The sequence below is a fragment of the Paramisgurnus dabryanus genome, chromosome 11 (genome assembly GCF_030506205.2).
Source record: "Paramisgurnus dabryanus chromosome 11, PD_genome_1.1, whole genome shotgun sequence".
Lineage (NCBI taxonomy): Eukaryota > Metazoa > Chordata > Actinopteri > Cypriniformes > Cobitidae > Paramisgurnus > Paramisgurnus dabryanus.
Genome location: NC_133347.1, coordinates 30,772,579 through 30,785,737, shown reverse-complemented (window position 1 = coordinate 30,785,737; position 13,159 = coordinate 30,772,579). Strand labels below are relative to the sequence as shown.

Genomic DNA, 13,159 nt, shown 5'->3' with positions numbered 1-13,159 from the left:
AAATATGGTGGTGGTGGTAGTGTGATGGTCTGGGGCTGTTTTGCTGCTTCAGGACCAGGAAGACTTGCTGTGATAAATGGAACCATGAATTCTGCTGTCTACCAAAGAATCCTGAAGGTCAATGTCTGGCCATCTGTTTGTGACCTCAAGCTGAAGCGAACTTGGGTTCTGCAGCAGGACAATGATCCAAAACACACCAGCAAGTCCACCTCTAAATGGCTGAAGAAAAACAAAATGAAGACTTTGGAGTGGCCTAGTCAAAGTCCTGACCTCAATCCTATTGAGAAGCTGTGGCATGACCTTAAAAAGGCGGTTCATGCTTGAAAGTTACAAACAATTCTGCAAAGATGAGCGGGCCAAAATTCCTCCACAGCGCTGTAACAGACTCATTGCAAGTTATCGCAAATGCTTGAATGCAGTTGGTGCTGCTAAGGGTGGCCCAACCAGTTATTAGATTTAGGGGGCAAGCACTTTTTCACATAGGGCCATGTGGGATTGGATTTTGTTTTTCCCTTTATAATAAAAACTGCATGTTGTGTTTACTTGTGTTGTCTTTGATTAATATATAAATTTATTTAATGATCTGAAACATTAAGTGTGACAGACGTTAAAAAAAGAAGAAAAAAATCAAAAAGTTTTTACACCACTGTATATAAAATCACAAGTGTATCTTTTATAAAACATTTTCAAGTGTCTGCAGCAGGCATGTATTTTTAAATTACCAGCCACATACATGATGGGCTACATACATGTTTTTTTTGATGAGTTTTGCATTTGTGCTCTCTGGAAGATGGGGTAGGAACTAGTCTGATCAAGGTACTGTAAGCCATTTTCCATCTTGTGGGTCTCCTCTCGTATGTGTGCTTTAAAATGTCTAATTTAGTCCTCTTAACAATAGTCCATGCTAGGCTCTCTCACATTGGCACTAGTTTGCCTGATGAATCTGGGAAAATTCAAAAGAGAGGTGGGATCCAAAACCAGTCTGGGCATTCATGGGTGCCACTGCTGGTTCTCCCCCTGGTATTTTCTCAGTTCCGGCTTGATCTGATAATGAGAAGTGGTTGTAGCTGTGATAAACAGTGATGTTGAGACTATGGAAATGGTTTGGGGTTATGATGGCCAGAGTGTGGAGTTTTTGTATGTGAACTTACCCTTCCAATTACGTTTTATAGACTTTGAATATTACTTTTCTTGGATTGTATATACAATGTGAACACTTTGCACATTTGGACTTTTAACACACTTAGACTTTTACATTGTTTCAGGTAAGGTTTATGAATTCTATTGAGTGTCTCATCTTTTTAACATTGTTTTAATCTCACAGAGTAAAATCTGACCCATTTTAATTTTGTGTAACTTAGCTGATAGGGCTGATCATTACAAGTTGAACTCAACAATTTGAAGGCAGACAGGCTTTTTTACCGTGTGGTCTCTAGATTAACTTGTTTGTCTTACAGTACCTTTTACTATTAGGTTAAAACCTTTGGTGAATTGCTTTGGATTTGTTTGAATTTTATAAAGGTTGCCTGTACTATAATTACATTAATGTTAGTGTTAGAGTATAAATGGATTATTGTTTACAAACATACATCATGTAAATAAATTCTCAACATATCGATGGTTTCCAGACAGATCTACATAAAGATCTTTTAATGCAAGTTCTTGTCAGATTAACAACTAACCCTAACTGCTGGTCATACAGCTAAACTTCATCTCTGCTGGTCCCATCCAGCTCACCTTCATCTCCGATGGTCCCATACAGCTCACATTTGTCTCTGCTGGTCCCACCCAGCCTCCCTCTCAGTCCTCCTCTGCCAACGCTAGCCAAAGCATAAGCCCTGGGTCCACTGTGACCAGAAGATCCCTCAGCTCACCTTCAGCACACCATTGCCATTGGGTCGGGGTGTTAGAGATCTTCAGCTGCCAGCTACCTTGGGGTTGGAGGATCACTTGTCTTCGTGTCCAGCTGTCAAGACCCTGACTTCACCTCGGCCCTCTGACCCATCGGCTTCACCTTGGATTCCAGCTTCCTCAACTCCACTGTGGCCAGTCATCCCACCAGCTTCACCTAGCTCCCTCATCTCTTCTGCTCCGCCTTGGTCAGTCACTTACCATTCACTTCTTCGGGGCTCTAATTATCCTTGTCACTTTGCCCCTACAACTCTGGCAGGCTCCTTCTTCCCTCCAGCTCTGTCTTTGCCGTCTGTCTGGCTTCATCTCAGGGTTCTCTTCCACCACCTGCAGCTCTGTTTCCATCAGTCATCACCCTGGTTTCCCCCCATCTCCTACACCATGGCTCCTCCCTCATTCCACTCCTCCATGGCTCTTCACGCTGGCTGAGGTCTGGATCGCCCTGCTCAATACCCCATCCTAGACTGCCTCTGTCATCCTTCTCCCGATTACCTGTTCGTCTCCAGAGCCCCCTCCTACTCTCCATTTCATTACGTCACCCATAATCCTCAGCACCCCGTTATCCAGCATCTTTGATTATCGTCTTTACCTGTTCACCATTACCTGGACACTATATATACACTCACCATTGTTTTAGTCATTGTTGGTTCTCATCTTTGTGTTATGTGTATTATATCATCATCCATGGAATCTGTAAATTAAAGTTATATGTTTAACTCATTCCTTGCCAGCCTTTTTTTTTAAAGTTGCCCGCCAATATTTTTGTGATTTACAGAAAATGCTTTCCAGGGAAAATATTCTATAAATATATAAACACACAAATATATCAAATGAAAGAACAGACCCTCTGCTTTCAAACAAACAAACAAAACGGGGTAAAAAGTTTCATCCTATCTTCATTTGTTCTGTTTTTATAACCTGTCAGATATGGGTAGATTACTTCAAAAATACCAAATTTTGAGCAAACATGTATTCAAAACAGGTTGGTTATCTTGTCAAAAGCCATCCCTACCAGTAACACCATTTTGGATTATCTCTTTTGGATTGTATATACACACACCGGTGGACACTGCACATTTGGACTTTTACCATGCTTGGACTTTTAGATTGTTTAAGTCATGCTTTTAACAGTCTAAGTTTTAGTGTGTTGTTTAAGTTCAATGTGATTATTGTAAATACACTTTATTCATTCTATTTTTGTCATTTTATTCATCTTTTTAAACACTTTTAACCCCAGATAGTTTTAATCTTACACCACAGTTTGTAAAATTGTAACTCAGATGATAAGCCTGATTGTTACATGTTACCCCACTAACAACTTGAAAGGCAGTTGTGGTCACTTTATCAGAAAGTTTGTTTCTGTGTGCTGCTTGTGAAAGAAAATAAATTACCCATTTGTTGACTACCTGGTCTGGTCCCCCCCCCCAACCCATGCACACACGTAGATGATAAGACTATCAGTCAACTATAGGCAAGATTTGACCATTCTGATTTGAATATGTAAATGAAGGACACTCCTAATTATAAACATGTCATTATACATTATTTGTGTAGTCCCCGTAAACCACATATAACCAACCAACACACAAACACTCACACACGTTTTAAAAGCATTAATACACTTACAGCAATAATGTTAATGAAGTCATCATCTCCAAGTGTATCCAATATAGAGGAGACAGTCTGTCTGGCAATAGTCAATCTCAACCCCTTCATACTGCCACTTACATCCACCAAAATCACCACGTCTTTAGGCGATGTAGCTGCCTGGATATACCTATAAAAAACACATATGTTAAGACAGTAAGATTTGTATTTTGAGAAATGAAAGGCCTTATTCAGAGGCCAATGACATCACCGCGCCGTGACGAAAGCTGGCCCAATTCGGGAGCTCATTCAAAAGCCTTTAGATGAGGCCTCCAAATTCATCCTTCATTTTCTATGAAATTAAGAATTTATCAGATGGATTCTTCATGGCCTCGGCTTCCTAAGATTCATTGCGCGCCTGTGACTTCTGAGTATTTTAAAATAACCATTCATAAATGTAGTTAAAAAAAGTGTATATTTTCCAAATATAAGGTCTTTGTCACAGTTTTAGTATTATAAATAACGTTTTGATGATGTGAATTAATATTATTGCTTGGAGGGGATCCAGCCTTCAAATTAGGTTGCAGCCATTCTGACGCTACTTTCTGACGTCTTATGTTCTTTGTCGAGAACTCTTAAGTTTCAGCTCATTAAAAGGACTCTGTACTTACTGTCTACTCTTAAATATTCATATGTCTTTTACTGATGGACTACGCCGCAAGCACGGACTGAATCCATTTTAATCTTTCCCTTGGTTGAAAGAAATTAAACAAATAGGTCACGCTGTTAACAAGGCTACAGCACATGTCATCAAACAAAGCGGCAGAGTTAAAGGATTACATTTATTGCATCCAGAGTTTGAAATTAACTTTTTCATTTATTCTTCACCAAGGAAAAGTATCTGAAACACTTACCATTTCCGATTTCGACAGTCAAATTCTATAACCCCATGTTCATCTGGTGTCCATTTTATACCTGTAAAAGTAAAGATGTCTTTTACGTAACTTAACAAACTGTGTGGGCAATAAGCAAAAAGATGAGACTTTGTTATGCATCAAATTTGTTTGCGTCCCCGAAAACCTCTCATTGCCACACATTTTACACTCAGCATACATACCTTGGCGCACAGCTGGGATCAAGGTCTTCACAAATATGTATTCCCCCCAGTGAGCCTGTTCGCACAGAAACTGTGCAAAGTCAGGGAATACAGGCAGCAGGTCCTACTAGTAGAACCCTACTGGCCCTTCAGGACATGATTCACAAAACCTGTGCTCCTCGTGACAGCCCCTACCTGGCAGATTCCCCTGAAAAAGGACCTTCTTTATCAGAGAGGAGGCACTGTGGTCCTTGGATGGAACGCAAAGGTTCTAAGTGGCTTAACCCAGCAGGTCGTGCACATGATCACTTGAGCACAAACACCGTTTACGGGACCCACTTTTGCTGTGAAGTGGAACCTGTTCTTTGCATGGTGCTTTTCTCATCTAGAGTATCCCCCTTCGAGCCAATGAAGTCAGTTCGGATCAAGTTTCTTTCCATAACTCTAATTCTGAGTGCTTTGGCCTTAATAAAGGTAGGGGACCTGCACACATTCTCGGTCTGCAATTTGTGCCTATAGTTTGGGCCCGCTGACTCAAGAGTAACAATGGACCCTGGCCCGGCCAAGGTTTCCACCACCCCCTTTAAGGATCAAGTGGTGAACCTGCAAGCGCTGCCCCCAGAGGAGGCAGACCCAGCCTTGGCTTTGTTGTGTCCAGTCCACACTCTGCCACTGTACACGGATCAAACATGAAGCTTCAGAACCGCAGAACAGCTCTTTGTCTATTTCGAAGGACAACAGAAGGCAAAAGCTGTCTCCAAGCAGAGGTTGTCACACTGGATAGTGGACACCATTGCCCTGGCATATCAATTGCAGGGCTTGCCGTGCCCATTCAGGTTTCAAGCACACTCTACCATAAGTATAACATCCTCCTGGGCACTGGCTCGCAGGATCTCTTATTGACAGACATTTGTAGACCTGGGCTGGGTGACACCTTTACTAGAGTCTATAGTGTTTGTGTCAAGCCAGTTTCCTCCCGTGTTCCCAGCCTCTAACAGGTTGAACCACTGTAAGTCTCGGTGTGTCTGGCTTGTGTGTTGGCTTGCAGTGCCAATATTGCCCTATGTTAGTGCCAAAAATCCTTTTCTGTAAAGTTTAGTACTTCCTCCAAAGGCTTCGGCTATCAGTGGATAATTAGTGCTGAAAATGTGTGGTCTAGTTATTTTTGCCACCGACTTTATTGTATATGCATTTCTCTGAGTTTTCCTTTCAGACACAAAATTTATGACAGGAGATTTATTTATTTGACATTTATTTAAATTATTCACCCAACACAATTTACTGATGTTTGCGCATGTGATATTACTGGTAATTGCGTCATTATTAACGCAAAAAGCATGTCTAAAATCATTTTGTGCTTGAAATGGCTGCAAAAAAATGCCTAGTATGAGAGCAGTGTTGGCAACGTTGCTTTAAAAAAGTAATTAGTTATAGTTACTAGTTACTTCTCAAAAATAGTAACTGAGTTAGTAACTGCGTTACATTATTATAAAAGTAACTAATTACCAGGCAAAGTAACTATTGCGTTACTTAAAGTTCAAATATTTCAAATAACTTGGATGCCCCCAATATAAAATTTGTTAAATGAATGATTTAGACACTATAGAGAAATCACTAATTTGGTGGCAGCATGTGATGATGTGGGGTGCTTTATTAGATCAGAATAACAGACGTGAAGAGACTTTTTCTTACTCTGCATAAGTTGCACATTACATATGCGTTACACCTCAATGATGGAAAAGTAGTGCTTATTATACTTTTTGTTTGCAACTGCTACCTTTGAGTTTGTTGTACTTGTCATTGCTCTGTTGTTGCGGGTGTGTGGGACTCGGACGGACTGCAGCATGAGGACCGAGCTGCCTGTGAGTGGCTAGCAGCAGCACCCGCTGCTCGTTGAGAAGAGAGAGCGATACATGCTCTCGCATCAGTCTCCAACCATGCCAAAAAAGATAGCTAGATTTGTCCTAGTTGCTTTTTGTAAATAAAGTCACTAAAGGGGTTTAGAAAGTTGCTTACCAAGTTGGCAACACTGCACTGCACTTCTCAGGCTGTGCATGTGTTTGTGTATGAACTCTGCCTGCTTCTGGTTGGCTAACGATGGAAATTAGGCCAATCATCATCGGTTTTGTGGTTGTCCCACCCCCTCTAACACACACACACACACACACACACACACAAACACCAATCATCATCAGCTATGTGTCTCTCAGGCCCCAACACACACAAACACTAGAGAAAAACATTGCCTGTCTGGATGAGAGAACCTACTCTGGTGAAAATCTCTTTAGTGAGATTAATTATAGTAACGCCATATAATAACTGTATGAGAGAGAGGATTTTTTTTTAACACGTAACAGTTTATTTGGAATGCCAGAGGAGCATAGCCTATTATTAAAAAATATTGTTTTCCAAGCCATGTTACTTTTTATTTGCTGGAGAACATAAAAGAGGGGTCACTAGGAGAAGTCACACGACACCAGGTTTTAAAACTTCTAGCAAACCTAAATTTTTTGTCTAAATTATGGTTTTATTAGCTGGGATTTCACACCCCGAATTTTCAGCTGTGATGTCCATAGTGCTGAACTCAAGCACATTAGTAGATCACCCGCACCTGAGGATCGCACCTGCTTATTTGCGAACCTGAACTAATTTGCGCAGTTCTTAGTAGATTGCTTGGTCATTATGGAAATCAGCTTTTGCACCTGTGTTATTCATTTTGTGCCTTTTTTGTAAATATCCTGCAGATATTATTGCGTAATTTTCCCTGTTTAGTAAATCTGGCACTATATGTTTAACGGGTGTTAATTTCAGATCTTGTTTACATGGCACTAAAGAATAATAAACACTGAAAACTCACCTGGATACTGTCTGAAGAAGCCTTTTGCACTTCCAAAGTACTGCCATATAAGAGATGGGTCTTGCTGAAAGTTGTCCACAAACACTTTATTAAGCGCCTCTGACCAGTACACCCCATTTACTATCGCTGAGTCTATAACAGAAGAACATATAGATGAGTAAGATTAGACTCTATATAAGTCAGCCACACCAGCCAGCACCCAATCTGCCTGATCTCCTTCACCTGAATACTAATCACTTGCACTTGCAGGCCCTCATCACCACACCACATAAATCCAGCCCTCACTTCCTCACCCAGTTGTGTTGTCTTCTTGCATAAAGATATCCTTTTAGAATTTACTAAGACTGTTAAGCGCAAACTCTGAGTATGTTAACGCTGAAATGAGGGAAACTCTGGGTTTTCTGTTTCAGAATGGAAGCTATGTTAAACCTGAGACATTGGGGTAAGTCAAGCCTGTTTTAGAAGGAGAGGTAAATATATTTGCAGAGACCGTCTAAGAGACTAAAATGTCATGTCCTTTTATAGAGGATTCTGTAAGATGATGTTGCATTCCATTTTATTATTGTCAAACCTTTGTAAAGTCAGGTATCCTTTTATGCCCAACTCTTATTCCTAATTTAATTGTATGTTCCTTTTGTGCATGGGATGGCATCTGCATGAAATTTAATATACTTTAAGGTTCAATAACAAAGTCTTTCATTGCTTGATGTTTATCTCTCTTTGGCGGTCCTGCTTCGGCAAAAATTGTTTACTCCTGTCTGTTCTCTTCTGTCTTCTGTTCTGCCAGCTTCTTTTTTGTGAGCAAAAAGGCCTTAAACCCTGTATCGATTACTGCATCCTCAACTCCCAAACCGTCAAGTACAGATATCATGGTCCTATGCTACCAGCAGCCCTAGAACAGCTATGTGGAGCTCACATCTTCTCTAAACTAGATTTATAAAGTGCTTAAAACCTCATCTAAATCTGCAAAGGAGATGAAACCTTCTTTATCACACCTTCTGGCTATTATGAATATTTAGTGATGCCATATGGTCTGTCCAACTCCCCGTCTGTGTTCCAAGGCTACTTGAATGAAGTTTTCTGTGAGTACCCAAACCAGTTTGTCATAGTCTATATCGACGATATCATGATGTACTCCCAGAACCTGGCTCAACGTCGTCTACACATCAAATAGGTTCTGCAAAAGCTCTTCACCAAGATATGTTTACCCTTGTTTGTTCTATGCTGTGGCATGAAAATATGTTATTTATAAATCTGCATATTTAACATTTTGATTCCAACAAGCATCTTACTTTTTATTTGTTTGTAATTTTATATCATTTCGAAACCAAAGATGTCAAGTATTTTCTATGATGCTTTTTATTTTATTTTTATTCCTTCCCAACCCAAATTATCATAACCTCGAAAGAAGATATGGTCTTAACCAAAGAAAGGATAGGATTCCATGTGTTATAAAATGAATTAACAAAATCCCTAGTGGAGTGTTCAATTATCCATATGCAAAAAAGACATTAAGTCCTTCAACCAGGAAAAGTTTGCCGGGGGATGAGGATTTCCAGTGCAGCAATATTCTCTTTCTGGCAACCAGTAATGCAAAGGTGATAATGTCAACATGGACCTTGTTGTATAGACCAGCAATAGATGGTACTCCAAAAATGTTAATTATTGGGCAAGATTTTACAGAAACATTAAGAGCTTTTGATAATGCATAAAAAAAGAAAAAGCAGAAAGAGTTCAGTTTAGGACAGGTGTAAAATGTACGAGTATGATCTGCGGGAGACAATGAGCATCTATTGCACATATCATTCTCTGCTAATGAGAATTTTCTTTCAGTCTTGCTTGAAATGCATTCTGTGAACAACTTTGAATTGAATAAGGTTCAAATGAGGGCAGATAGAGACAGAGTTCATTTTAGTTAATAAATTATTCCAGTTCATCTTCTAAACAAAGGCTCCCTCTTCCATGTTTCTTTGAGGAGAGAGATACATAGAATGAAGCAGGTCGAATATAGAGGCAATGCGGTTATGAAATTTTAAAAGTGAAAAAATATCTTCAATTATAGTTTTCTTTGGCGAGTAAGGGAAGGTATCAAAATGTGCTAAGGCAAAGTCACGCAGTTGAACGTAGCGTATTACGTTCTTCTATGTTGGAGATAAAGAGCGATTTAGGACCAATCTGAGAGCAACTCAGAGAGCAAGGAAAATACAAAAATGTTTATCTTAGTGAGGAGGGGGGGCTGACCCCATTGCTACGTATAACACAGTCTTTTGAAGACTGTGATTGGTTGGTTTTTCAAAAAGAAAGAAAAACAGTGCTTTTAGGTAAAGGGTGTATTATAAGCCATCAGTTACAGGAATACTTTTTACTGTTTCATCGTACTCACACACACACACACACACACACACACACACGCTATATACATAAAAACATACATAAATTCATATATTAACCACTTCATAATTTAGATTATCCACTTAAAAAAACTGAAGCAAAAAAGTATTTATTAATTTTACACTCCGTGTATGTTTTGATAATCGTTCTGAATCTGTTCTCTTACAAAATTCCTTCACAAAAAATGCTATTATTTCATCTTTTTGCTAAAAAAATTTTTTTGAAGAAAAATACCCAAATTTAAGAGTTAATAAGCTTTGTTTGTTTGTTTGTTTGTTTGAAAGCTGTTCTTTCATTTGATATATTTGTATGTTTATATATTTATAGAAGAACATTTTCCTGGAAGGCATTCTGGAGAATGAGCTAACAGGCAACATCACAAAGTTACATCCTGGAATCTAGGAATTTCACTTTTTCTGTCACCACAATGTAACAAGTAACATCACGTTGCCATGACGTAACTTAATCAGATTATGTTGCAGTTACCTAACAGTCACATATTTTGGCTAGCAGGGTTGTTGATTCATGCTGGGCAGTAATTTCACCGCTGTCAGTTTCGTTTGCTTCTGTTTTCTCCCTCGTGTACGACTGTCATGGATGGCACTTGAATTAGCTTGCTCCACGATGATGTATTCTCTAATCTCTGGAGTTTAGAGGCTTTATTCAGTGCACAGATGTTTCTGCTGTGATCCCTCCTTTTGGCATTAAAGTCACTTAGAACCGCTGACAGACGGTCTACTGAGACAGCTTTCTCTGGAAGTATATCTCTCAAGTCATGGTTCTCGTCTGCTCACACCTCATCCATCCCTCGTCCTCTTAAGTGACCATCTTTACTTCAGAACTAAAGCGGTTTTCCTTCTACTCAGCACCTTCTTGCAGGTGGCCATCATACCGCTTAAACCAAATGTGTTTCAGTAGGCATTTATGTACCCAACTGTGTACCAACTTGTTAAAAATGGGTCCACTAGGACCTACTAAGAGACGTTAAAGGTTTGTGAAAGATAAATGATTGCTTAACCTGCAGTAGTGTGTGCAAGGTCATATTTATCAAAGAGGAATAGAAAAATCCACCCATGAGATAAAATAAAACATATTACATTTATGCATTTGGCAAATGCTTTTATCCAAAGTGACTGTGCATTATTATAAGGTACATGTTATCAGTTATCGAACCCAAAACCTTTTGCACTGCTAACACAATTAGTTAAGCTACAGGAGCACTGAATCATTTATACTTATTGTTGTATTATTCAATAATAATAATAATGTTATAAATAATTCATCAGTATGATATACAGTATATTATATCCATATATCGATGACATTGATTTATATAATCAATAAGTACTATGTACAGTTATATAAAACATAAACACACAGTCCCATGTAACAACACTTGTGTATGTGTAGTGGCTGTTTTCAACAGATGTAGCAGATTTGAAGAGTATTTAACTGTTATATATAAAGTTTGAAGATACATGAATAAACTGCAGAAATAATGTATGTAAGAGGGACGTTAAAAAGAAGAATGAAATGAATTCATTGTGAAGGTTTTACATGTCCAAATTGTTAATGTGATGCTGTTCACGATACCTTTGTTGTACATGTTGGTGGGCACCTGGACAACACTGAGGCTGAGGTTGACAGACAGATTATTGAAATGTTCACTGGGCTGAAGGAGAAATTCTCCACCCAAATCCACACTCCTGCCCTCCTCATCAAACTCATTGATCAATACGGCGTTGAAGTATTCATACTGTCAGGAAAGAAAGAGAGAGAGAAAGTGAACACAACTGAACTGAAGTCAACAATACTAGTTCATTGAAACACCAAAAGGAAACTATGAGAACAAAAACGCGATTGAGGAATCTTGAAATGTTTGAATCATTTTGCAACATTGCTTTGTGACATGAAAAAATATACATATCTGCATTGACAAACAGTAATATATTTCCTCTGGAAAGGAGCTAAAGCTTTGTCTGTGCCACTGTAAGTGTGTTGTCATATTTTTAGATTTGTTATTAATAAATCATTCATCAATATTATATTTAGATGGATGCTGTCCTCTGCAGACTTGCTGCACTCTCTATAAGAGTTTTCATCTCTGTAAGAGTTTTACAGTCATTGTTAAATGCTTCTGTTTGCACAACATAAACAGTAAAAATATGAAAACACTTTGTGTACCTCTGCATTCATCTCAATATGAGCTAAGTGTAATGTACACACACACACACGCACGCACGCACGCACGCACACACACACACACACACATTGCAGTCTGAGGTGTCTGATGTTTGTAAGGGGACCGTGGTGCAGTGGACATACAGTTAAGCTAACGTGGTCAGGAAAAGTGTTAGCATTACAGAGTGATTTAGCAAAAACCTCACTTAAAACTGGTTAACATCTCACACAAATAACAGTCACTGGTTGCCAGGACTTTTTTGATACAGCCACCACATATGTAAATGTCTTTACAATATATTATATTCCTTTAAACTAAATCAAATGTGTTTGTTCAAAAACACTTATTAATAATGAGGTCACATTACCTCATCCAAAACTGACGACACATGAAACTAATTAAAATTCATGAGCATAACCCTGTTTAAGTTTCTCTCTGAAAAGCTGCCTTCTTTCTCAATTTTCAAATACCGTTGTAACCTGAATGGATGCTCGGATTGTGTAATCCTGAACACAGAAATGATGAAAAACTGTTTAACGATGTAACTCCAGAAAATCAGTACTACACAGTTCACAGTCTTTAAAACGTATTTCAGCAGTATACTTTAACATTTATAATGTGTTTTAAAATAATTTACTGAATGACTTTACACAGACTTTAAGAACATAGCAAAACATATATGGGAGTCACAGTGGAATGTTACTAAAATATTGTTAAGGTTGTTTGAAACATGCTGAAGGCTCTGCAGAGTAAATCTCTTAATGTAGTCTAACAGATTTATGCTACTGCTGCTTACAGTCGCTGACCTTAAACCTGTCATCAGAAATGAAGCCGATTAGACACATGAGTGAAAATCTTGCCCATAATCCGCTCTGCATGAACAACATTCAACACCCATAAAAATCTCATTCACTCAGTCTGGAAATTTACAGAGTGGAAACAGAATTAAGCTGTTACCCTTCAGGAAAAGAGCAAATCCCAATCCCCATCAGAAAACAAAGGATTTACTCACTAACTTCACTAACAGAAATATTTATGGATAAAAGGGAACAAAACTTTTACATTTTCTGAAGAAGATGCAGTTGGTGCCAGAGATTTCTTATTAAAAAAAGGGAGATTTATCAACCTCAGCATC

At 38.7% G+C, this 13,159-nt stretch overlaps 1 protein-coding gene across 1 annotated transcript in view; it reads right to left on the bottom strand.

The window, feature by feature from the left end:
- Positions 1 to 13,159, bottom strand: part of cacna2d3a (calcium channel, voltage-dependent, alpha 2/delta subunit 3a) — a 129,173-nt gene that overhangs the window by 80,149 nt on the left and 35,865 nt on the right. The window contains exons 5-8 of the mRNA XM_065247772.1: positions 11,436 to 11,598; positions 7,452 to 7,583; positions 4,413 to 4,473; positions 3,538 to 3,688 (exon numbers count right to left, since the gene is read on the bottom strand). Of these exons, the coding sequence (XP_065103844.1) occupies positions 3,538 to 3,688; positions 4,413 to 4,473; positions 7,452 to 7,583; positions 11,436 to 11,598 (507 nt within the window). The remainder of the gene's footprint in view (positions 1 to 3,537; positions 3,689 to 4,412; positions 4,474 to 7,451; positions 7,584 to 11,435; positions 11,599 to 13,159) is intronic.